The 23509-nt window shown below is 35.8% G+C and overlaps 1 protein-coding gene and 2 long non-coding RNA genes across 12 annotated transcripts in view; 1 reads left to right on the top strand and 2 right to left on the bottom strand.

Annotated features, from left to right (window-relative positions):
• LOC127951120 (CUGBP Elav-like family member 5) overlaps positions 1–23145 on the bottom strand; it is a 164611-nt gene extending 141466 nt beyond the window's left edge. Inside the window, exons 1-2 of the mRNA XM_052548787.1 lie at positions 22730–23145; positions 3054–3136 (exon numbers count right to left, since the gene is read on the bottom strand). Coding sequence (XP_052404747.1) covers positions 3054–3136; positions 22730–23096 — 450 coding nt within the window. The 5' untranslated portion in view covers positions 23097–23145. The remainder of the gene's footprint in view (positions 1–3053; positions 3137–22729) is intronic.
• LOC127951122 (uncharacterized) lies at positions 5655–8649 on the top strand. Of its 4 annotated transcripts, none has more exons than XR_008152599.1 (4): positions 5655–5726; positions 7059–7155; positions 7281–7364; positions 8012–8649. It is a non-coding gene; the product is annotated as an uncharacterized LOC127951122 (long non-coding RNA). The 4 variants fall into 4 exon arrangements; XR_008152598.1 differs by having other exon boundaries at positions 5712–5726; positions 6952–7155; XR_008152600.1 differs by having other exon boundaries at positions 5718–5736.
• LOC127951121 (uncharacterized) lies at positions 10834–14806 on the bottom strand. Of its 7 annotated transcripts, none has more exons than XR_008152593.1 (8): positions 14738–14806; positions 13159–13255; positions 12950–13033; positions 12177–12244; positions 11994–12090; positions 11796–11860; positions 11481–11693; positions 10834–11392 (listed from the first exon to the last, which is right to left on the bottom strand). It is a non-coding gene; the product is annotated as an uncharacterized LOC127951121 (long non-coding RNA). The 7 variants fall into 7 exon arrangements; XR_008152592.1 differs by having other exon boundaries at positions 13159–13362; positions 14738–14752; XR_008152590.1 differs by lacking the exon at positions 14738–14806 and having other exon boundaries at positions 12177–12281; positions 13159–13512.
• Positions 23146–23509: the final 364 nt, after the last annotated feature.

Genomic DNA, 23509 nt, shown 5'->3' with positions numbered 1-23509 from the left:
TTTAATTTCCTCCCAAAATGGCATCTCTTTATTGCATTGCATCTGACTCGGGGTAAAATTATGCTTGGCTAGAGTAACGAAGGCCAAACTAAATCTTGCAAACCACATTTACTTAAACTATTTGTCCCAATCCCAGAGCAGAATTAAACTCAGCCGGCCAAAAAACAAGCCAGCGACTGACTGCTGTTTCCTGTTTCTAAACCAGTTCAGGTGTCACATGACTGACTGTTATTCCACTGACACCCCGTCTGCTCCTGAAATAGCCTCTCCAGCCTAAAATGACGCTCTACTGCTCTCTTTAACAGAGACCCCACTCCAAAACACCTCAGAGTAAAAGTAGCTCATTTCTTTTTAAGATGCCCAGTTCTATAATCGGCAGCCAGGGTTTATAATACACGTCTTAAACCATAAATAATGACTCGTATTATCATAATTCAGTGTGCTACACGTCCCAATAAGACCAGCAGGTTTGCTTGGACATCAGAGTATGAGACATTTTTTTTTACATAATAATAATAATAATTATTATTATTATTATACAGTATTGTAGTATTTATTTTACTGTCTTTAATGTGTGCTGATTAAATGAAATATTTATATTGCAGCAATGTTTTTTAGACAAGAATAATGATAGTTATATAAAAAATCACAATTAAAACACAATTTAAGGGCAAATCTGAGCCAACGCTGAGACCAAAATAAATAAACAATGCTACAAATTAATTAATTAAAATAGCCAATCATTAAATAGGAAACACAATATACACAATATTTAAATTCTGTAAAAATAAATATTTGAAATGATAAAAATACTTTTTTTCATTGACAAGACAATGTCAAGAAAAATCAACTCTTAATCGGCCAACTTCACGAAAAAACTACCTTTTCGTTCTTTGATTTCGGGGTAAAAAAGAGACTGCTCTTGGCAAGTTTCATGTGTTTCAGCTGTGTATATTTCTGCATAAGTTCCAGAAGTGCGTGTATATGGAAGCATTCATATTGTGTTTTTCTGCATCTGTGTGTGATCCAACAAGGTTAATCTTCGTAACCTTTACATAAATCTACTGCGGCTCTTTTCCAGCGTTGTGTTTTCCGGCAGCTGGCTCATGGTAGCGATAGACCCCACGGGAGCGTATGAATGTGCAGCCACATGTCTGCTCGTGACAGTCCAACATGAGTACAAGAGCCAAACAAACCCTATAGCTCACCTCTGATTAACTCATGCTGCATTCCCTACGGAACTCACGTCATCTAAATATACAGCTCCATTTACACACATGCACTCTTAAAATAAAGCTTCTTTACTAGCATTGATGGCTCTATGAAGAATGCATGGAATCTTTCCAATAACAAAAGGTTCTTTATAGTGGACAAAGGGTTCTTTTAGATTTTTTTTAATGGTTCTTTTAAGAACAGTTCACTGAAAGGTTCTTTTAGAAGCTTTATTTGTAAAGGAAAAGTTCACCAAAAAACGTTTCGAGAGAGAGTCAGGTGTCTTAACCGTCCGTGTCTTGTGTTCTGCAAACACATACGAGCTTCATCACTGTGTATCTCACGACTCTGTTCCTCTTTCAGGCTTGAACTGATGGGAAAACTAAGGACATTATTAACTGTCTTTACATTTATGTTGAAAGATGAAGCTTGCGATTAAGGAAAGGGACATTCAATTTTCGACGGATGCTTGCAGTGTTCGGCCAATCACAATGCACTGGGTCAGTTGGCCAATCAGAGCAGACTGCACTTGTCAGAAGGAGGGACTTTGTAGAAAACGACATGTTTGAGAGAGGCGGGGCATAGAGGACCTACAATAATGTACAGTATTTGAAAAATAATGTGTTTTTTGAACATTAAAGCATGTCAAAATGTTCTGTTACATCAAATACACTAATGATTTTTTTTAAAGCATCATATGAACCCATTAATGATGGATATGTTTCTTACAAACAAGCATTTTTTGGCTTCACAATATATAAACTGATGGACTGGAGTGGTGTGGATTATTGGGATATGTGTGTTTTTTATCAGCTGTTTGGACTCTCATTCTGACGGCACCCATTCACTGCAGTGCATCCATGATGGAAAGAAATGTAATGCTCCATTTCTCCAAATCCGTTCTAATGAAGAAACAAACTCACCTTCATCTCAGATGGCCTTTCAGCACATACATAAATTTTTGGGTGAACTACTTCTTTAAAATCTCTTTAATATCACAACTGCAATCTTAAATGGAGATCAAATAGAGACAAAAAAGACACCAGTAATCTCTTCTCTGCTCTGCTGTCATGCACACAGCATTGGATTAGCAGGAGAAATGCATCATGAAACATCATTTCCTCTGTGTGAGGTGAACTTGAACAGACTGACAGTAAAGAGCCAAAGGCATGATGCAATAAAAGATGTCTAACATCTGCCACAGACAAACTTCTGATGGATGTGTTTGCCCTCAGAACCAATGACCACCGGACGTTACAGAAATGTTACAGGGATGAAAATTTGAGAAAAATGGACACTTCAACTAGTTTCAGAATGATAGTTCACCCCACAAAAGTTCTACTCATTTCTATCTTCTTGAGGGCCACAAAAGCAGCTGCTTTTTATCAAATGTTCATTATGCTCTTTTTTTGCATAACGAAAGTATGATATGGTAACCAGAGCCTGTAAAGCTCCAAAAACAACCAAAATGTATCAATAAAAGTGCTTATTTAAAATCTCTTGTTGATAATATAATGACAAAGTACAAGATTTTATGGACAAACTGATTCAAAAATACAAAAAGAGACACATAATAAAGTAACTGCAACTTAACTCAAATTAAATACTACATTAATATTTCTCAGTGTCAATTTTAACAAAATTCAATTTTGGGTTGAACTTTTCCTTTAAGAATTCCTATAAATAAAATCTTGATTTCATGTCACAAACATATCAAGAGAACACAGACAGAAAACTGAAGTTGTTACTGAACCGTGTTCAACGGTTAGACCCTTTCTGCCTAAAATAGATGAAACAAAAAGCCATTAGAGAAATACAGAGAAAGATTAAAAGAGACTTACCCCTGGTAAAGTCTTCTGTTCATGCAATGCATTCTGGGCTTTGATGGCTGATTCACGAGCGCAGTAGGTGAGGAACGCGCAGCCTGTAAAAATGAGACGAGAATCAGATACGGAACGGCACACACCTACACAAAGCACACGAAGCTGTGTGTTTGGCTTCCACGTTGCCATTTATCACAAAACAGAGCTGTAAACTAGATTTTTACTTCCTGTGCTGCTCTTGCTGTTGTGATGCAAGTGTGTTCTGGGTTGTTGCCACAGCATTAGTATTAGTGATGTTTGAATTAACATACATTAACATGTATTAGATTCATTTATTTATTTAGCAGCTGCTTTTCTCCAAAGTGGCTTACAAATAAAACACATCACGTGGTATCTGCCGCAATGCCACATTTAAAGTGTAGATTTGGAGCAGGGTTACGACCCTAACACCAGTGTTTTGGTTGCCCTGGCCTTGTAACCTCAGCTCAACGCCTCTGCTCCCAGAAGAGCAGCTAGAAAAGATTTCCAATGACCATGATTAGACATCGACCATGTCTGTCATTCTGTGCTCTCTCTCTCTCTATCGCTCTGTCTCTCTCTCGCTCTCTATCCCTCCCTCTTTCTCTCTAGCTAATTAACCCCATAACAGTTATGAGTAACAGGATATGATGTCACACTCTATGCTCTTCTGTTTAATAGTATGTGTATTTTGAATACTTTTAAATAAAAACCATTAATAATGAACACAAAATGTAAGCTACTTTTGTAAACTATTACTTATTAATAAGACATTAATTGTGAATAGTGTTTATATTGTTAACTTAAAAAAATACAATAACTTAATGTAAACTACTTTGGAAAAACATGAATGGTGAAGAGTGTTGTTATTGTAAAGAAAATAAAACGTTTTCATTCATTGATATAAAGACAAATACAAAGAACTTACTTAAAATCAAAGGAATTTAGAAGTTGAAATACTAAAATGACTAAAACTGAAATAAAATAAAGCTAACAACATATTAACAATTAAACAATAATGAGATATAACAATAACTATCACAATAATTTTAAATACATTTGAATAAAACATTAACTTTGAAGAGTGTTGCTATTGTTAACTAAAACTTAAAAATAATTTTCATCAATTTAAATAAAGCTGAAAAATATAAACATTAAAAAAAAAGCACTAAAATGACCAAACCTAAAAGTGAAATAATAGAATCTTAAGCTAAAAAGAAATATTACAAAAACTGGGGGGAAAAAAACTAATACATTTTACAAAAACTAAATATCAATAAATATTATATCTAATTAATTAAAAAACAATACTGATTGTTAACACTGAATTGTGGCTTCTACAAAAGCATGCACTAACTTTTAACAACCTAATGGTAAGTCTATTTAGAAAGTAATTTGAGCTCCTTTTGGCATTGAAATGAATGCTAGATTTGTCCTAAATTACTTTAATTCACACTATACATTCACATGTTGGCTATCAATCAGCTTGATCAGGTGGATTTCAATATCCTGAATGAATCCTGAATTATTAATACTCTGTCTTGCTTTGTGCTAATCAGAAAGTTTTCAAAAAATAATATTAAAAGAGGTCCAAATTAATTAAAACTATCTTAAGAAGCACATTCCTTTCTATTCAGCCTTTTTTCTTTTCACATTCAGGCTCTACCGAATATTAAAACACAAATAAATTAATTATATTTCTGAATTAAAACTACTGCATTTCCCATTGGAGCCGGCTCTCGAAGATCAGACAAAGAATCCAAAGGAATATTACAGCAGTTTGGGGCGATCTGGAGAGGCCCATCCTTTTCTCATTCCCATTTATTGTTCTGACAGTGATATTTTCACAGCCCCAGTATAATTAGCTTGTAATGATTGCTGTTATAGGAGCAGTAGTCTTGCGTAACCTGTAAACCTTAATTAAACCAGTCACATTCAGATGGACCCAAACCAACCCTCTGAGCGCAGCCGCGTGTCCGGAGCGAACGGACCACCTCATGTAGAACTAATCACACACACACACACACACACACAGCAGAGAGAGCAGAGAGTGTAACAGCTCTCATATGTATTCATGTTGCACACCTGTGTCCATTCAACAGGAATATCACTAAAATACATGAACACTGGCACAGCATGCAGACGACGAACATTCGCTAGAAATCAACACAATCTCATTAGCAGCTCATCCATGCCACAACAGATTAAGAAGCTTGTAAAACTAGATTAAACACCCAATAAATCTGTTTTGACATTCACAGTTTACTATCCTGCATTGATGTGTTACCTGCAGAAATTGGAAGCTGAGCTGGGATATATAAAAAAGGTGGCAACACTTTGCAATAGAGTCCTATTAGTAAACATTAATTAATTACCTAAAAATTAACTATACTAAAAGACACAAAACGTTCACTGGGGCTGCACCCTTCCAAAAGAGACTAATATACCAACCCGTTCTCATCAGTCTGCGTATAAATAACACGACTTTACACTTTCTATTTGCGTGTAATGCATACGCCAAATGCCATTTTTGCGTGCATATGATACGCCAATCCTTCCCATTAATTTCGGTGGAGAGCAGATGCGTCCAAATAACACGTATCATCTTCAGCGGCAGTGACGTCACCAGCGAGGCTCGTTCAGTTCACCTGATGCGCGTACACCTTCAAACAGGTAAGCAAGGGTAAATATATTTTTTTCTTCTTCTTTTTGTAATGATATCACGTGGTTAAGCGTATTGTTTTAATTATTTCAGTATTTCTGCATCACGTTAGACAGGGCCGTGTTTTTAAAGGGCAGTTTATGCTCAAATTATGGGTCAGTGGGCTGCTCAGCTAGCCTACCATTGTCATTAGCCTAAGCTAACCTGTACTGTTTATAGACCTGTTGCAGTTTTAAATAAATTTATGATGTGACATATGGGTCTTCAGCTTTTAGACATGACTAATACAAGCACAACAAAGCACCCAACCCAATATCGCGTGATAATCGTGATCGTGTAAAAAGTCCACACATTTAGCATATTTTTACAATACTAGCCTAACTTTTGCTTGACCACGTCATGTGTAGCCAATACACACACAGTAACTACAGCATATTTACCATGCTTCTCCTACTGTAACCGTAGTTTTACTCTGGACTTTGTAACGCACATAACCACGACATTTACTATGGGTTTACCATAGTAACCATAGTTTTACTCTGGTATTTGTATTTACTAACACACAATAACCACGACATTTACTATGGGTTTACCATAGTAACCATAGTTTTACTCTGGTATTTGTATTTACTAACACACAATAACCACGACATTTACTATGGGTTTACCATAGTAACCATAGTTTTACTCTGGTATTTGTAGTTACTAACACACAATAACCACGACATTTACTATGGGTTTACCATAGTAACCATAGTTTTACTCTGGTATTTGTAGTTACTAACACACAATAACCACGACATTTACTATGGGTTTACCATAGTAACCATAGTTTTACTCTGGTATTTGTATTTACTAACACACAATAACCACGACATTTACTATGGGTTTACCATAGTAACCATAGTTTTACTCTGGTATTTGTATTTACTAACACACAATAACCACGACATTTACTATGGGTTTACCATAGTAACCATAGTTTTACTCTGGTATTTGTAGTTACTAACACACAATAACCACGACATTTACTATGGGTTTACCATAGTAACCATAGTTTTACTCTGGTATTTGTATTTACTAACACACAATAACCACAACACTTACCAGGATTTTACCACAGTAACTGTGTTTTTACTCTACACTATTTGTAAAGCACAGTAACCACTAAGTTTGCCATGCCTTTAATATCTTTTTGTGATGTAATTGTAATTCAGTGTTTTTTCTGTCTTGCAGTTACGTCGGATTACATACTCCACAATAACCTGTAATCCAGCAGATCTTTAAAGAAGCCATCTCTTGTAAAATCTCTCTCTCTCTCTCTCTCTCTCTCGCTCTGCTAGAATTAACAGGGAACTTCAACTCCACGCTCCCAATGCTGATATTGAAGAAGCTGTCAAGGGGGCTGAACAAGTCCTTCAAAGGATCAACCCTTCACAGGTAATGTTGAAGACTCTTAGTTATAACTGATTTGCTTTAATGAACGCATCCTTATATTATGTGTTAATCAAATATTTTGGTCACAGATCATTTTAACACACTGTCTCAACATGTTTATATTTCAGGAAGGCCTGTCATGAGATTTGAATTTGACCATCTTGTGCATTTATGAAGAAGACCAAAAGCTGCAAAGGCAAACACTTCCAATGGTACGTCAGATACATTTTTCTCAGCATTTGATGTTTCTTAAATTTTGGTTCACTTAGCCCATCAGGAAGAACACTCAACAAAGAGCATGTTGTAGTAGTAATAATTAATCCAATAATCATATTATATTGCACAAGCGTACTTGTACAAAATTCTACAACTTTTACTCCTACTGCTGTTATTGGCCATTACCACAGCTCCCATCAGATTGTGCCCATTGTAAGAGTGTTTATATCATGAAGTTTAAATGAAGTCCATTGTATTCTTTATTAATCTTTACAAATTGGTGCCGCCTCTTCCTCTTTCAACAGTACATGATATCTGTCCACACCTCATAGTCTGCCTTTCTTTCTATGGTGATGTTACTGAACACATCTGTCGTAGAAGCAAGAGAATGGAAATCCTAGTTTAACTTTTCAAGTGCTACAAATCAGATCTTCAATGAATTTGGGCAATCAGATCACTTAAAGTTGTTCACACAAAGACCAATAACTATAATGAGAAGTATTTTAGCATCCACACCAACAGACAATACTGTACAATTACTGCTATGCACACTGCAGTTACAGTATGTTGTATTCTGCCATTTGTTGTTGTCAGTGTTTTTGTTGTTCATAATGTGATAAATTATCTTTGTTTCTTCTTGCAGGATTTCTCACAGATTACTTAATCATTCTTCATCAGCTCTTCACAATATCAGCCCATTCAAAAGCTTCCAGATCTTCCTCTCTTGTGTGACACATCTGCTCTCAGTCCTTTACTGCCAACCTCTACATTCATCACTCCAATCTCTACTATAAGCACTCCTGTATATATATATATATATATATATATATATATATATACACATAATAATAATTATTATTATTAACCATTTATTTGTTTTGCATTTATTCACAATAGAAGCAAACAATGATTACAGGATATATGTTTTTAAAGGTGATAATTGTAAAATATTGGAGCATTGTTCTTAATCATTTTTGCCTATTTGGTTGATAAAGGGAAGAAAACAATATATTTTCAACTGTAGCCTTGATTATTCTTTGGCATCTTTTGTCAAGATTTCTGTAAACAAATTCCCTTTTTATTTTTGAATATTAAACTTATGTTTTTTGAAGGGAGTTTCTGTAGCTATTTTGTTTGTTTGTTTTCACTTAGTTACCTCTATGCATTTTTTTTTATCAACTTTTCTTTTTTTTTCATAGTGGAATAAACTGGAGAGAGACTGTTCTGGGCACTATGTTTATCTGCGAAAAGTTTGACATATCAATAAACACTGTAAAATGACTAGACAATGAGTGATTGATGTCATGATGTTTGTTTGTTTGTTTTCTATTCCTATAGTTCAACTGGTGGATCTAAGAATGGCAAGTTTTTAGGGTCCATTTCCATGAAACGTAGATGTGATAAATTGTTTACCTTTAATACACTATAAATACATTGTAAATATTACAGAAGGAAAATTGAGTAGTAGAAAAATATTGTGTTTAAATAATCTTCAGAGGTGTTTTTTTTTTTTGAGCAAATGAAACATTTTGACATTTATTTTTCACACAGTATATGCAAACTTTTGAGTTTAAGTACTGTACACTAATATTAGTGTAAACAATGTAGCCTATTCAATACAATGGGAATCATTATACCTTCGTTAAAACACAAAACAAAAAAACACCTTTAATCAACGTATTTCTTGCTGCATCAGGGTAACTGCAGCTTCTGTCCATTCACTACAGGAACCCGGAAGCTCCCGGCATAAATGACCATATATGTACAAGTTAGTGTGACGCCTCTGCTCAACTGGGTTGCCATTGGCTTTGACGTTCCCTTGGCTCTCGCAGAACTCGCTGTGATTGGACTATCTTTTAACCCAAATTATAAACCGCTTAATGTTGCAAAGTCCGTTTGACTGTAATTATTACGTCAGTAACACCTTCAGTTAACAATGCAGTGTTGCTATGTCGTGAGAAATTACCTCTTTACCGAAATCGTAACCCTAACCCTAAGCACAACTCCAATAAACTCCAAATACCAGCGCTAATATTACTCGCGTTCAAACGATAGAATGGCAGAGGCTTATGGGTAATGTAGTTTAAAATGTTTAATAATTAAAAAAATGGGAAAATGCAATCTTTTTTAACAAAGGGTCATCTAAACATGTTCATTGTGTAAACATTAATGACATATTTAAGAGGCAGGCTGAAATTCGATATTTTACTAAGTGCACTTTTTTAAACACCTTTATACCACCTTTCCATATATGTTTGAAAACTCTGTCCAACATTATTTAATTAGCATAGCATAAGTAGTTGTCCTGCCAATTTTTTCTTTGACACTATAATCAGACTTTGATTTACAGCCATTTGAAATTTAAATTTTTTTGCTCTTCTAAAGGACTCTACTGGGCCCTTGAAGATGGAAGGGCAGTAAAACATACACATACCTTTTCTCATCATGGACAACAGACTGTGCTGAGTCATAATTTTTAAGTTTTTCTTTTCAACAAATTGCCAATATGTAAGTTGTAAGTCATGTTTATCTTAGAATAAGAATAGAACCATAAAAATATACATCAGTGCCTATTTGGAATAGGCTCCAAATATTGAATTATATCAGGTGCAAGGATACAGTATTGAAAGTAAACAAAGACACTAATTTAAACAACCAATACATACTGTGACACTTCATTGTACTTTCACAGTGTCAATGTGTCATTCAGTAAGACAAGGTACAGAGAGTGTGTAGTTTATAGTGCAAAGCCATACAATTCATGCAATGCAAAGAATCATAATATTAAGAGCTAATTTGTGTCTCTGTGTAAAATACTCCTCATATTTGTCCTCCTCGGGTACTAAACATCAGTAATGTGCATGCTCATCTTGCTTATTATACAGTACTGGATTCATGTTGATCTTTCCCTTGTCCATCACCTTCAGTTGTGCATGAAATTCCTGCAGCATTATAGTCCATGCAGTATCTTCTAATGCAGCTTTCAGCCTGCCCTTCATCTAACTGAATGTCATTAATGTAACCAAATGTTCATTTCTTAATTAAAACACATTTATCTATTGTTTACAAAATTAAATGGTGTATTTACCAAACACCATTCTTAATATAGAATATTCACCCTACTTTATTATCCAACACCATGTGCAGTACTTTACTGGAGGATACAACATAAATACAACTAAAGTAGTGTATTAAGACAAATGATATACAATTTTTAACAATATTAAAAATGGGTTATGTTAAAACCATGTTTTTCTAATCAGATGAAGCCATGCAAATGCATGCATGGTGAAATGTCTTGAGCCCCAAAGAATCACATCAAGTTTTTAGAGATCTCCTGCTTTTCTTCCTCTTCTTGCTTGTCCATGTCCTGGACTTATCATAATCTTCCATGTCATACATTTTTTTTGCAGTTGTTATGCAGCACCCTACAGCACAACTGATGAACAAAAGACATGTAACTAATTTAAATCAAATATCTTTATTGTCACAATACAATGAACACAAGTATACAGGTGATGAAAGTCTTGGGTGCAGACTGCAGCGTGACAGTATGGATGACAAATGAATTAATTCATGAATATATATGAAATACAAATTCTGAATATATATATATGCAACACACATATATAAGGGACTCAATTCAGGTAGAGAACAATATATGTTAAAAATTATGCTATACAAAGAGCATGAATTGAAAACAATAATAATCACAGTACACATACATCTCTGCAGTAAAGCACGGTATGAATTAGTGCAAACAGAATGTCAGGGTGCATAATAATATTGAGTCCAGTCAGCATAACTGATAAGAGTGCAGGGCATATGAGGTTGGTGGGGTGTGTATGGTTTTACTGGTATGAGTTCAGTTCAGTCTGATTGCCTGTGAAAGGAACTTGTCTCACTGTCTGCTGGTGTAGGTTCTGTGATAACGTCTGCCTGATGGTAACAGTGAGAGCAATCCATGGCTCGGCTGGCTGGAGTCTCTGACGGTCCTCCTCACACTCCACCTGGTCTAGATGTCCTGGAGGGCCAAAACATGTATTTAGGTTATGGTAAATCAATAAACAATATATAGTATTTTTATTTATAATTGTTGCACTGGACTTAACATTGATTCTTGTTGGGGATATTGGCCAAAAGAATCCCACCACAACTAGCTCTCGTTGTTTAGCTGTGATGTTTACTTTTACAGGCCGTAACATCTGAGCTGTCGCAGTAGAGCGGTTTGTGAATGCAGTCTTCACAGCAGATAACTGATGGGTTCAGGTAGCAGTGATGCACTCGGTGGCCATTCAATTGATATCTTCATCAACTGGCTTCATCTTAATTCAAACAAACAGACAAAACAATAAGTCAGCAATAACAGCAATAACCATTCTAGAGTAATAGTGTTGGTGAATACAGTTGCAGGTGTCAGTACTCACCATATTCAGTCATTTCCTTCCCAAATCACAGAGATGATGCACAGCTTATTTGCTCATTTTAGGAGCTATAAAAAAGATGTATATGTGAAAAACTATAACTGCGGACTTGAAAAGTCTTTTGAGAGATCAACATCAATGTTGTACCACACATAACTGCATTGAATTCAGACATACAAATTGAAATGTGAAACTTTTCACCTTTCTGTCTTTTCTTTTGGGGCACAAGAAGTCCATGTTCATTCCTCATTTCTTTAGGACTGGTTTGACTGATTTTCTTTGCGTTTCTGGTCTTCAGCTGTAAAACAAGAAAATATTTATTGACCCCATGTTTAATCATTATTGTTGTTTTAAAATATAAATAAAGCAGATATAATTATATACTTCAAGCACAAGTTCCTTGGCAACTCTAGTAGGCTCCTGAGTTCATCTGTACACATCAGATTCAGCGTCTGAGAAAATACCATCATGCAAACTCTCAGTTTCTGCCTTACAACAGAGCATAAAAGAATGTGTGAGTGAGGGAGTACAGCATGAAGATGAAGTGAAAAAGGCAGAGAAAGGCAGAATTTTGTGTATAAATTTAACAGAATGAGGGGAACATTTAAGAGATTTAAGAGAACAGTATTGTCTGTTGGTGTGGATGCTAAAATACTTCTCATTATAGTTATTGGTCTTTGTGTGAACAACTTTAAGTGATCTGATTGCCCAAATTCATTGAAGATCTGATTTGTAGCACTTGAAAAGTTAAACTAGGATTTCCATTTTCTTGCTTCTAAGACAGATGTGTTCAGTAACATCACCATAGAAAGAAAGGCAGACTATGAGGTGTGGACCGATATCATGTACTGTTGAAAGAGGAAGAGGCGGCACCAATTTGTAAAGATTAATAAAGAATACAATGGACTTCATTTAAACTTCATGATATAAACACCCTTACAATGGGCACAATCTGATGGGAGCTGTGGTAATGGCCAATAACAGCAGTAGGAGTAAAAGTTGTAGAATTTTGTACAAGTACGCTTGTGCAATATAATATGATTATTGGATTAATTATTACTACTACAACATGCTCTTTGTTGAGTGTTCTTCCTGATGGGCTAAGTGAACCAAAATTTAAGAAACATCAAATGCTGAGAAAAATGTATCTGACGTACCATTGGAAGTGTTTGCCTTTGCAGCTTTTGGTCTTCTTCATAAATGCACAAGATGGTCAAATTCAAATCTCATGACAGGCCTTCCTGAAATATAAACATGTTGAGACAGTGTGTTAAAATGATCTGTGACCAAAATATTTGATTAACACATAATATAAGGATGCGTTCATTAAAGCAAATCAGTTATAACTAAGAGTCTTCAACATTACCTGTGAAGGGTTGATCCTTTGAAGGACTTGTTCAGCCCCCTTGACAGCTTCTTCAATATCAGCATTGGGAGCGTGGAGTTGAAGTTCCCTGTTAATTCTAGCAGAGCGAGAGAGAGAGAGAGAGAGAGAGAGATTTTACAAGAGATGGCTTCTTTAAAGATCTGCTGGATTACAGGTTATTGTGGAGTATGTAATCCGACGTAACTGCAAGACAGAAAAAACACTGAATTACAATTACATCACAAAAAGATATTAAAGGCATGGCAAACTTAGTGGTTACTGTGCTTTACAAATAGTGTAGAGTAAAAACACAGTTACTGTGGTAAAATCCTGGTAAGTGTTGTGGTTATTGTGTGTAAGTAAATACAAATACCAGAGTAAAACTATGGTTACTATGGTAAACCCATAGTAAATGTCGTGGTTATTGTGTGTTAGTAACTACAAATACCAGAGTAAAACTATGGTTACTATGGTAAACCCATAGTAAATGTCGTGGTTATTGTTCGTTAGTAAATACAAACACCAGAGTAAAACTATGGTTACTATGGTAAACCCATAGTAAATGTCGTGGTTATTGTGTGTTAGTAAATACAAATACCAGAGTAAAACTATGGTTACTATGGTAAACCCATAGTAAATGTCGTGGTTATTGTTCGTTAGTAAATACAAATACCAGAGTAAAACTATGGTTACTATGGTAAACCCATAGTAAATGTCGTGGTTATTGTTCGTTAGTAAATACAAATACCAGAGTAAAACTATGGTTACTATGGTAAACCCATAGTAAATGTCGTGGTTATTGTTCGTTAGTAAATACAAATACCAGAGTAAAACTATGGTTACTATGGTAAACCCATAGTAAATGTCGTGGTTATTGTGTGTTAGTAACTACAAATACCAGAGTAAAACTATGGTTACTATGGTAAACCCATAGTAAATGTCGTGGTTATTGTGTGTTAGTAACTACAAATACCAGAGTAAAACTATGGTTACTATGGTAAACCCATAGTAAATGTCGTGGTTATTGTGTGTTAGTAAATACAAATACCAGAGTAAAACTATGGTTACTATGGTAAACCCATAGTAAATGTCGTGGTTATGTGCGTTACAAAGTCCAGAGTAAAACTACGGTTACAGTAGGAGAAGCATGGTAAATATGCTGTAGTTACTGTGTGTGTATTGGCTACACATGACGTGGTCAAGCAAAAGTTAGGCTAGTATTGTAAAAATATGCTAAATGTGTGGACTTTTTACACGATCACGATTATCACGCGATATTGGGTTGGGTGCTTTGTTGTGCTTGTATTAGTCATGTCTAAAAGCTGAAGACCCATATGTCACATCATAAATTTATTTAAAACTGCAACAGGTCTATAAACAGTACAGGTTAGCTTAGGCTAATGACAATGGTAGGCTAGCTGAGCAGCCCACTGACCCATAATTTGAGCATAAACTGCCCTTTAAAAACACGGCCCTGTCTAACGTGATGCAGAAATACTGAAATAATTAAAACAATACGCTTAACCACGTGATATCATTACAAAAAGAAGAAGAAAAAAATATATTTACCCTTGCTTACCTGTTTGAAGGTGTACGCGCATCAGGTGAACTGAACGAGCCTCGCTGGTGACGTCACTGCCGCTGAAGATGATACATGTTATTTGGACGCATCTGCTCTCCACCGAAATTAATGGGAAGGATTGGCGTATCATATGCACGCAAAAATGGCATTTGGCGTATGCATTACACGCAAATAGAAAGTGTAAAGTCGTGTTATTTATACGCAGACTGATGAGAACGGGTTGAATATACACTGAAGAGACTAATAACAAAGTTTGAACATGTATCTTTAAGATACTAATATATATTATTTAGGGGTTAATAAGATTAAACCTTTTTAGCTTTTGTAGGGTACCACGCCAGCGCCAGCTTTGTACCAAGAATGACATACGAACATCAATAACCCGGTCTTCCTTTCTGGTGTTGTAGTACTTTTAAAGTTTTCTCGCTTGTGAATGACACATGATGTAGCCCAGCGGTTCCCATTTCCAGTGCTCACGCACATATTTTGTATGTCTCACTTAATTAACACCCGATTCAGATGACCGACTCGCGAGACAAATAAGCAACTGGAGCTTCAAAAACAAGCCCAAAACAAACCCAATATTATTTGATAATTTATTTTCCGCATTATCATTTATTAACAATAAATGAGCCTGCAACATATTAAACTGAAACCACTGCTTTATTAGAAAAGGATAAACTGAATAGGAAAAAAAGGATAAAAATAAATAAAAATCAGGGAACTGCAACAAAGCGGAGAGAACGCACTTTCCTAATCTCCGATCACCTGTGAGGCTGAATCGGATTGGAGAGAAGGAAAGGACAAAAAGACAAGAAGGGAAAGACAAGAGCATTAAGGGTAGCTGTAACATATATTTAGCTTAATTTAAAAAAAAAACGCAACCCGTGCTGTTTTAACGCGACTTACAAAAAAAATAAAAGCCCAAAGTCGCATATTATAAGCGGACTTGGCAACTATGCTCTGGTATTTTGGTCTGTGAGCATAAATTTGATCAGGGGGCGTGGCTTTGAACGGCGATCACAGGAAGGACGTTTGCTTTCAGTGCTATCACGCTAATGTTAGCACTTTCCAAGATCTCCTATTGCACCTTTAAATGACATTATAAAACTTTTTTTTATTTTAGTAGTTAACTAATGTTAACAAATTAAACCTTTTAAACTGTTACCAAAAGGGTCTCTCTTTTAATATCTTGGCAAAAATCACACTTGATAACAATGAAAAAACACACTCTTTACTGCAATATTTTATTTCAAGGAAAAACAAATTGAAAATAAAATTAAAATATTATTACAATTTAAAACATCAATTTTTTGTTTTAATGTATTTTAAAATGGAATTTATTCCTGTGATGAAAAGCTGAATTTTTAGCATCATAACTTCTAGCATCATTCTTCAGTGTCACATGATCATTTTATTATGCAGATTTGCTCAAGAAACATTTATTATTATGAAAACAGTTGTGCTGCTTCATATTTTTCTGAAAACTGTGAATATCCTGATTCAGTCAATTATTCATGTCAACTGAAGTAAAATGGGTTGCGAATGGAATTTCGTGTTAACGTTAAGAAAAACCAGCAAACAACATCAAAAGTCATAATTGGGTTCATCCAGGACAGTACGGCACAACTACAGCGCTTACAGAAAGAAGCCCAGCGTTAATTCTTTATACACCCGAGCATTACACGCCGGCTAATTTAAGATAGAGGCAGATAATTAGATTCAGGCAGCGTTATTCTGCACATTTGGTATCTGTGTTGTATCACGCTCGGATCAATACATTCTGGGAGCAGAAAATGATAGTCATCTCCTTATCATTTTCCATTAAAATCCCCTTTTGATAACATTTCATCACAGGCTGGAAGGAAAGAATGAGAGAGAGAGAGAGAGGGAGAGGGAGTGATAGAGAGATAAAAAGAGAGTAAAGGAAAGGTTTTTGTAGCTCCATAAAAACAGCTTTATCTCCTCTGTTTGCCCCCAAACGCTCCAAAAACAGACCGCACTGGATTATGGGCTATAAATTATATTAAAATCTCTCCGTTGTAGTAATTTCATTTTCTCTTCTAAAATAAATCTCAGCCCGACAAACACGAAACACTGGAAGTCAAACAGTTTTCTGGGAAACCTTCCTGAGGTTACTTCTGAATTAAACGACTCTATTGGCAATTATTTATGCGAGTTTTAACTCAACATGACTTCATTACATCCGAACGACTGCACCGTAAAACAGATTTAGGACTGGAACAAATTTAGATGAGGATTTTAAACAATGTGCCACATATATCAGCCAAAATCTAGATTGTTTGTGGTTTAAACCTATGCTTTATCACCAACCACAAATTTTCGCAAAAGCAAACTTCAACAAGACACGTGATTTTTAAAAAAAATGCACGTTATTCAACACATTAGCAACTGTATCTCACTATTTGTCTGAAGCATAATAAACTGTCCGCACAGAGATCATAAATGTGCTCAGAAATGTGGACTTCTCACAGGTTTTTGCATCAACACGTTAGGAAGGCAATAAATGCAATTACAGCTGACTTCCTACCCTCCATTACACTTACATTAAACAGCTATTATGTTATATGACTTTACCTTTTATATATAGCTTTTCTGTCTAAAAATGTAATTGTGACATCATTTCTCAGAGCCAAGATCTGCCTTCTTTTTCATCACCTTAAGGGCCACATTTGTACACATATATACGCTGTAATTAAACAAATTAATTTACTTGAAATTCATGATATTTTTATATTCAAAAGGAACGATTCTGGAACTGCCAGAAAAGAAAACTAATCTCACTGTTCTGTGAAAATAGTCAATTATATTCTACCAATCTAAATAAGTCTCTAAATTCTGCTCACCAAGGCTGCATTGTTTTAATTAAAAATACAGTAATATTGTGAAATATTATTACAATTTAAAATAGCTGTTTTCTATTTTAATGTATTTTAAAATGTAATTTATTTCTGTGATCAAAACTGAGTTTTCAGCATCATTGCTCCAGTCTTTAGTGTCACATGACCCTTCAGATATCATTCTGATATGCTGATTTACTGCTCAAGAAATATTTCCTATTATTATCAATGCTGAAATTAGTTGAGCCGATTCATATTTTTGTGGAAACCATGATACATTTTGTTTTTCATGATTCTTTGTAGTGTCATTTTTGATCAATTGTGGGTGCTTGCACAAAAATGTTTTGACAATATCAAAAGCACATGCAGAGAATCATCACATTATAGCAATCATCATAAGATATTAAATGCAAAAAAGTATTTGGTCCAATTGATGACACTATGCAGCAATTTTCATGCAGCAATCAAGTAAAAACAACTGACTTTCACAGTAGATACTAAATGATGTGAACGCTCTTCTATAAAGAAATCTTCACATGCACTAATAAAGCGTAAGCTCGCCATAATAACAGAGAAAGGATTACACCTAAAAATAAAGGAAAAAACTTTAATTTTTTTACTTTTTATCCTCTATTTCTTTAGAAAACCATCTGCTGGTGTTTTAAAGAGTCCAAAAAACATTTGAAGATCTGAAGGACCTATAATGGACCATCAAGAACTTTTAAACAATATAGCAACTTGAAAATCCCAAAGCTAAAAACGGTTCTTGATAAGAAGAGTCTTCAACCACTGAAGAACCTTTTGTTTTTAACAATGTACTTCATATTTTGAAGAATGGGACGTACTTTCAAATGGATGTAAAAGTTACTGTACTATAAAACAGATAGGCACAGAGTGACTATTATACTTCATAGTACAGCCTGAAGGTCTACAGCATGCAGTCCAGGTTCATTACCCACAATTCCCTTCTCAACAAAACCAATATTCCCTATAACATCTTTCATAATCTGACATCATGCTAAACAGTAATTACCTCAATGCTTCACCTCGCTCCTCTCTTTGCGCTGTCACTGAGTGCCGACGTTAGTCTGAATAACAAGCTTTCACGCACCTACTCTCCCGGCACGATCCAGGCACTTATTGACAACCCTGATTAAACGTGTGCATGTGAGCGCAGGTCAAAGGGAAGCCTGTAAACATGCTGCTTGGGATGATTAATGTTTACCACTGTGGCTCTCTTCTTAAAACCAGTTGATTTTGATAGAGTTCGCTGTAGCTTAGCTAACAAAATTATAATCCAATAAGCATAAATATGCATGAGACAAACAAATATGGTGTAAAACAGGTCTTTATAATTGCACACTGACCTATTTTATGGTCTGCCATCCTCAGATTGTTTGTTGATGTGCATTTTGAGATTGCCTTGAAGGGCACATATGATGCTGGCCTAAAATTTGGCCAAAGTAAGTTTCTTAGAAGCAACATAACCATACCTATTGGCAACAATATAAAGGATCATGGCTAGTAATACACACCATTTATAACAAGCTTTTCATTTGTATAATGCCTTAGAATGCTGCCTTTGTATAAAAATAAATCATCTTAAACAGCCTAAAGAGGTTAGTTGGTCTACCAATCCACCTACTGAAAATGACTAGACTGGTCTGTTTGGTTGGTTGGTTGGTTTTAGAGATATTTTACACACTTGGAGGTTTAAAAGATACTGAATATGTTGGGATGTTTCAACCCAACTTTGGGTCAAATATGGACTAACCCCATTGTAGGGTTAATGTTTTCAATTACATTTTGAGCCGAAAATTTGGGTTAGTCTGTATTTGACACAAAGTTGGGTTGAAACAACCCAGCATTTTTTAGAGTGTTGTATTTATTTTGGTGTGTGATGCTACTGGATGAGAACTAAATTGAACTAAATTGAGCTTGATAGTGACAACTGTTTTCTGTAGAGATGCTTTAAAGCTAAATAGAATTTGTTTCATGGCTAATGAACTTTGCAACAATGACACTGTTATTGAACTGATTTGAATCAACACTATTGTCTTTTGTAGAGCTCCTTTATAGCTGAAATTGTATTTATATAACTTTGCACTATTATTGAACTAAACTGAATCAACACTGAACTGAGCGGAGTAATCATACTATTAACCTATAACTAGAGCTGTGTTTGCTTCATAACTATTAACTTTGCTACATTCACAGATGTTGCACTGAATCTACAATGAATGAAATTTAGTTGAATGCCAACACTGTTGTCTTTTTAAATCTGCTTTACAGCTGTATTCATTTCATAATAACTGACGAACTTTGCAACATTAACACCATTATTTGTATGTTTATTACTGTGAAGATGATTTGATATGATCTGTATTGTATTATAAAGTGATATATATAAACAAATGTGTCTTGACTTGTCAGCTGGTAAGGTTGAGAGACCATCTAAACCATCATAAACCGGCTAAAGCCAGTGAGCCACATTAGGCTGGCTTTTGCTGTTCTTTTAACAGTGCTGTGAAAAAGAGTAATTGAAATGTGCATCTAATGCTGTTTTCCATCGATTTCACCCTCGGCCTATTGTGGCAAGACTTGCAAACTCATAGAGCACATTTCATAGCAGTAATTTAATGTCAATGTAAATGATAATCTAACAGCACTGTACTAATAACGTCCCACTGAGACGGCAGTCAACAGAGTGTGTGTGTGTGTGTGTGTGTGTGAGTGCATTTGTGAGTGTGACAGGCCTCCTACGCTGATTCATCCTCCCTCTCGCACCCTCCTATGGGCATAAACCATTATTCATTTGCGCGGTGTGTGCGTGAGCATGTGTGTGCCTCTGAGCGTGACAGAAAGAGGGAATATTTTGAGCAGAAGAGGGGGGGGGGGACGCAGATACTCACAGAGGAGTGTGTAGCTTTAAATGGGTTTTCAAGTTCAATTAACATGACGTTTTTAATGAATTAGACGACTAAGTTTTCTTTCACTAATAAATGAAATAATCATAGAAAACCTGGGCAAGAATCTGCCTGTTTAAAATGCATATGAAATATATTACATCTCTCCAGCGCTGCTCTCAAATCAAACTAGAGCTTCGGTCAAGTAAGATGACCTGCCTAAGACTAAAGAGAAATCCAGAAATATCAGCTCTTTTACTAATTACTTACAAATATTTACGAATATATATATTAATACTGTATTATACAATTAAGATTGGGTTTTGAACAACTAAAAAATGAGATTGCTTTAGTATCTCATTGGGATGAAATGCAAAATGAGACTTATCTCATCTCATTTTTATCCTGAAAAAAGACCCCATAAATCTCACATGCTTCTTCTAGAATTTTAGAATAGGTCTCATTATGAACTCAAACATTTCTCATCAAATTCTTCCACAACCAAATGATCTGAGATGCGTTCCACATGCATTTTATAGTTCTACACTCTAAAAAAATTAAGTTTCCAAAAGGTTTATTCTGTAGCGATGAAATAGAAAAAACATTTTTTGTTCACCAAAGAACCATTCAGTGAACAATTCTTAAAAGAACCATTATTTTCTTATTGTAAACAAAATAACAAAAATAAATAAAAAGAACCTTTTGTGCATTGGACAGTTTCCATGGATGTTCTTCATGGATCCATCGATGCCAATAAAGGACCTTTATTTTTACAACAAAAATATATTTATTTTTGTCTAGAACTATTATGCAATTTGATGAAATTGACCTTTCTTAAATTTTTATAAGAATCCATGCTAAACCACATATACTTCCTAAAGCATCATGTTCTGATTTCTCTTGGTGCATTCATTAAAAAAAAAAAAATGCATTCTTGCTCAAGTAAAGCACTCAAATGCCAAACAAAGAAATACTGAACCTTTAGTGGGTTCATGATTTCTTTAAATGCATAAATTAGCACGTAATGTAAGGTTCACATTTTGCTGTGAATGAGAAACCACACACCAAATGTTTAATTTGACATAATGAAGATGCACGTCGCGCATTGGGAGCTCTTAGTATGCATCATCTGTGCTCAAAGCGGGGCTGCCCTACTTCTGAGAGCACACACAAAAATACGAGGTGATACATAAGTGGGAGTGAACACGGTACATCTAGTATCCTTTTTAATGTCATGTCAAGCAGAAAAGCACAATGCAAGAGAAATAGAACGAGAGGTCTGACAACATCAGATGGGTCTGTATGACATCTGACATGCATTGATGGAAATCAGATGCAATCATACTGAGCGTGGTTCAATATAATGTGGTTCAATATAAGGTGTATAATGCAACAAAAAAATAAATTTGATGCTTATATTTTAAGTTAAAAAAAAATTAATAAATGCTAATCAGGTGCACAGGGTGAGCCCGCACAAACATACAATGCATCAGAGTACTAAATGAGAATTAGACCATGTTATTCGAAAAAGAGTGACAGAGGTAGGTTTGAATGGTATCTGACAGTATGTAGCCTACTGATGGAAATTAGTTGCAATAGTACTGACTGTGCTTAAAAACAGTGTGAGGGAGGGAAATGAGAGGATGAGAATACACAGTGTACATGATGAGTAGATCTATGTGCTACAGAAGTTAGGCTTTTATATTTACAGTAAACATTGAACATTTTCTTTCATTCCTTAAAATTGAGAGGTGGATTAGACTGACATCTAACATTATGCAATGATGAAAATTTGTTGAACCCATATCCAGTGTGCTTTAATATTGCATAAGTGAACGCAAAAAGTGAAAATATAAGAACTGGGCTATGCACAGTGTGTAAAGAACAAACGTGCATGTAATCTTATCTTTGTAAAGTCATAAATACCAATATGCAAAACTACAATGCATTAGTGCATTCCATGAAAAACAGATTATGTTACTCTTAAAAAGACTTTGGCTTGAATTCAATCAACGCATGCTGTCAGATGTCAATCGCTCGTTATCGTGCTGGCCGTCGTATAGGAGAGACCAAAATTAGAGCAAAAGACCACGCTCTGTGCGTAACGAATAAATATAAGCGCAACAGAATATATTAATGTTTAGAAGCAAGCAGTCGTGAACAATAACGAGGCAACGTATGTTTAGCCCAAGCCCAAACCAGCCATTCAAAAGCATCATTACCTTTGTGCATGCCTGTATAACGGTCCTTGAGGACAGTCAGTTCGTGGATCTTTCCAAACTGTTCGAAAAGAGGTTTGAGGTCCTTCTCCTCCAGGTTGCGCGGGATCTGTCCTATAAAGAGCTTGATGGCATCCTGGTCTTTCATGGTGCCGTTGTCGGGGTGGATGGAGATGGGCTCTGAGCCGTTCATGGGTTTGGGGAAGGTGATGTGCGCGTACTGGGGCTGGTGCGGGATGAGGAGCAGTGGTGCCGCTGCCTGGCTCGGTACCGCCCCCGGTCCAGAGAGGAGCAGGCTGGCGTGGGCAGGCTGAGGATGCTGCTGAGGATGCTGCTGCCTCCTCGCTTCAGTCTGGGTGAATCTAGCCATTCTGCGCGCAGCGGAGAGTGCGATAATAATAACAACATACACACGCACGCACACGCGCCGGGAGAGAGTACGCGCTCAGCTGGAAACGCGACGCTAGCAATCTATTCGACACATGCCACGCTCGCGCCCCCCGCACCTGACGGGAGGAGGAGATGAGAGCCGTGCGCGGTCACGACTCAAATGCGCGGGCCCGTAGCGCCACCTGCCGACCAATAGCCAACTACCCTACTACACAGACAGACTTTCTTGAAACAGTATTGTCTTGAAAAATAAAATTTTATGTATTTACAATTTGAAAAATCACTTGTGCGTCCAAAATACTAAATAAAATAGAAAAAAAACCCATCACCTGTCAGTGAGGTTCCTCAGGGATCAGTTCTAGGATCCCTCCTCTTCTCCATATACACTAGCTA

The sequence above is a fragment of the Carassius gibelio genome, chromosome B2 (assembly GCF_023724105.1).
Source record: "Carassius gibelio isolate Cgi1373 ecotype wild population from Czech Republic chromosome B2, carGib1.2-hapl.c, whole genome shotgun sequence".
In the NCBI taxonomy this organism is placed as follows: Eukaryota; Metazoa; Chordata; class Actinopteri; order Cypriniformes; family Cyprinidae; genus Carassius; species Carassius gibelio.
This window is presented reverse-complemented; position numbering and strand designations above follow the sequence as displayed.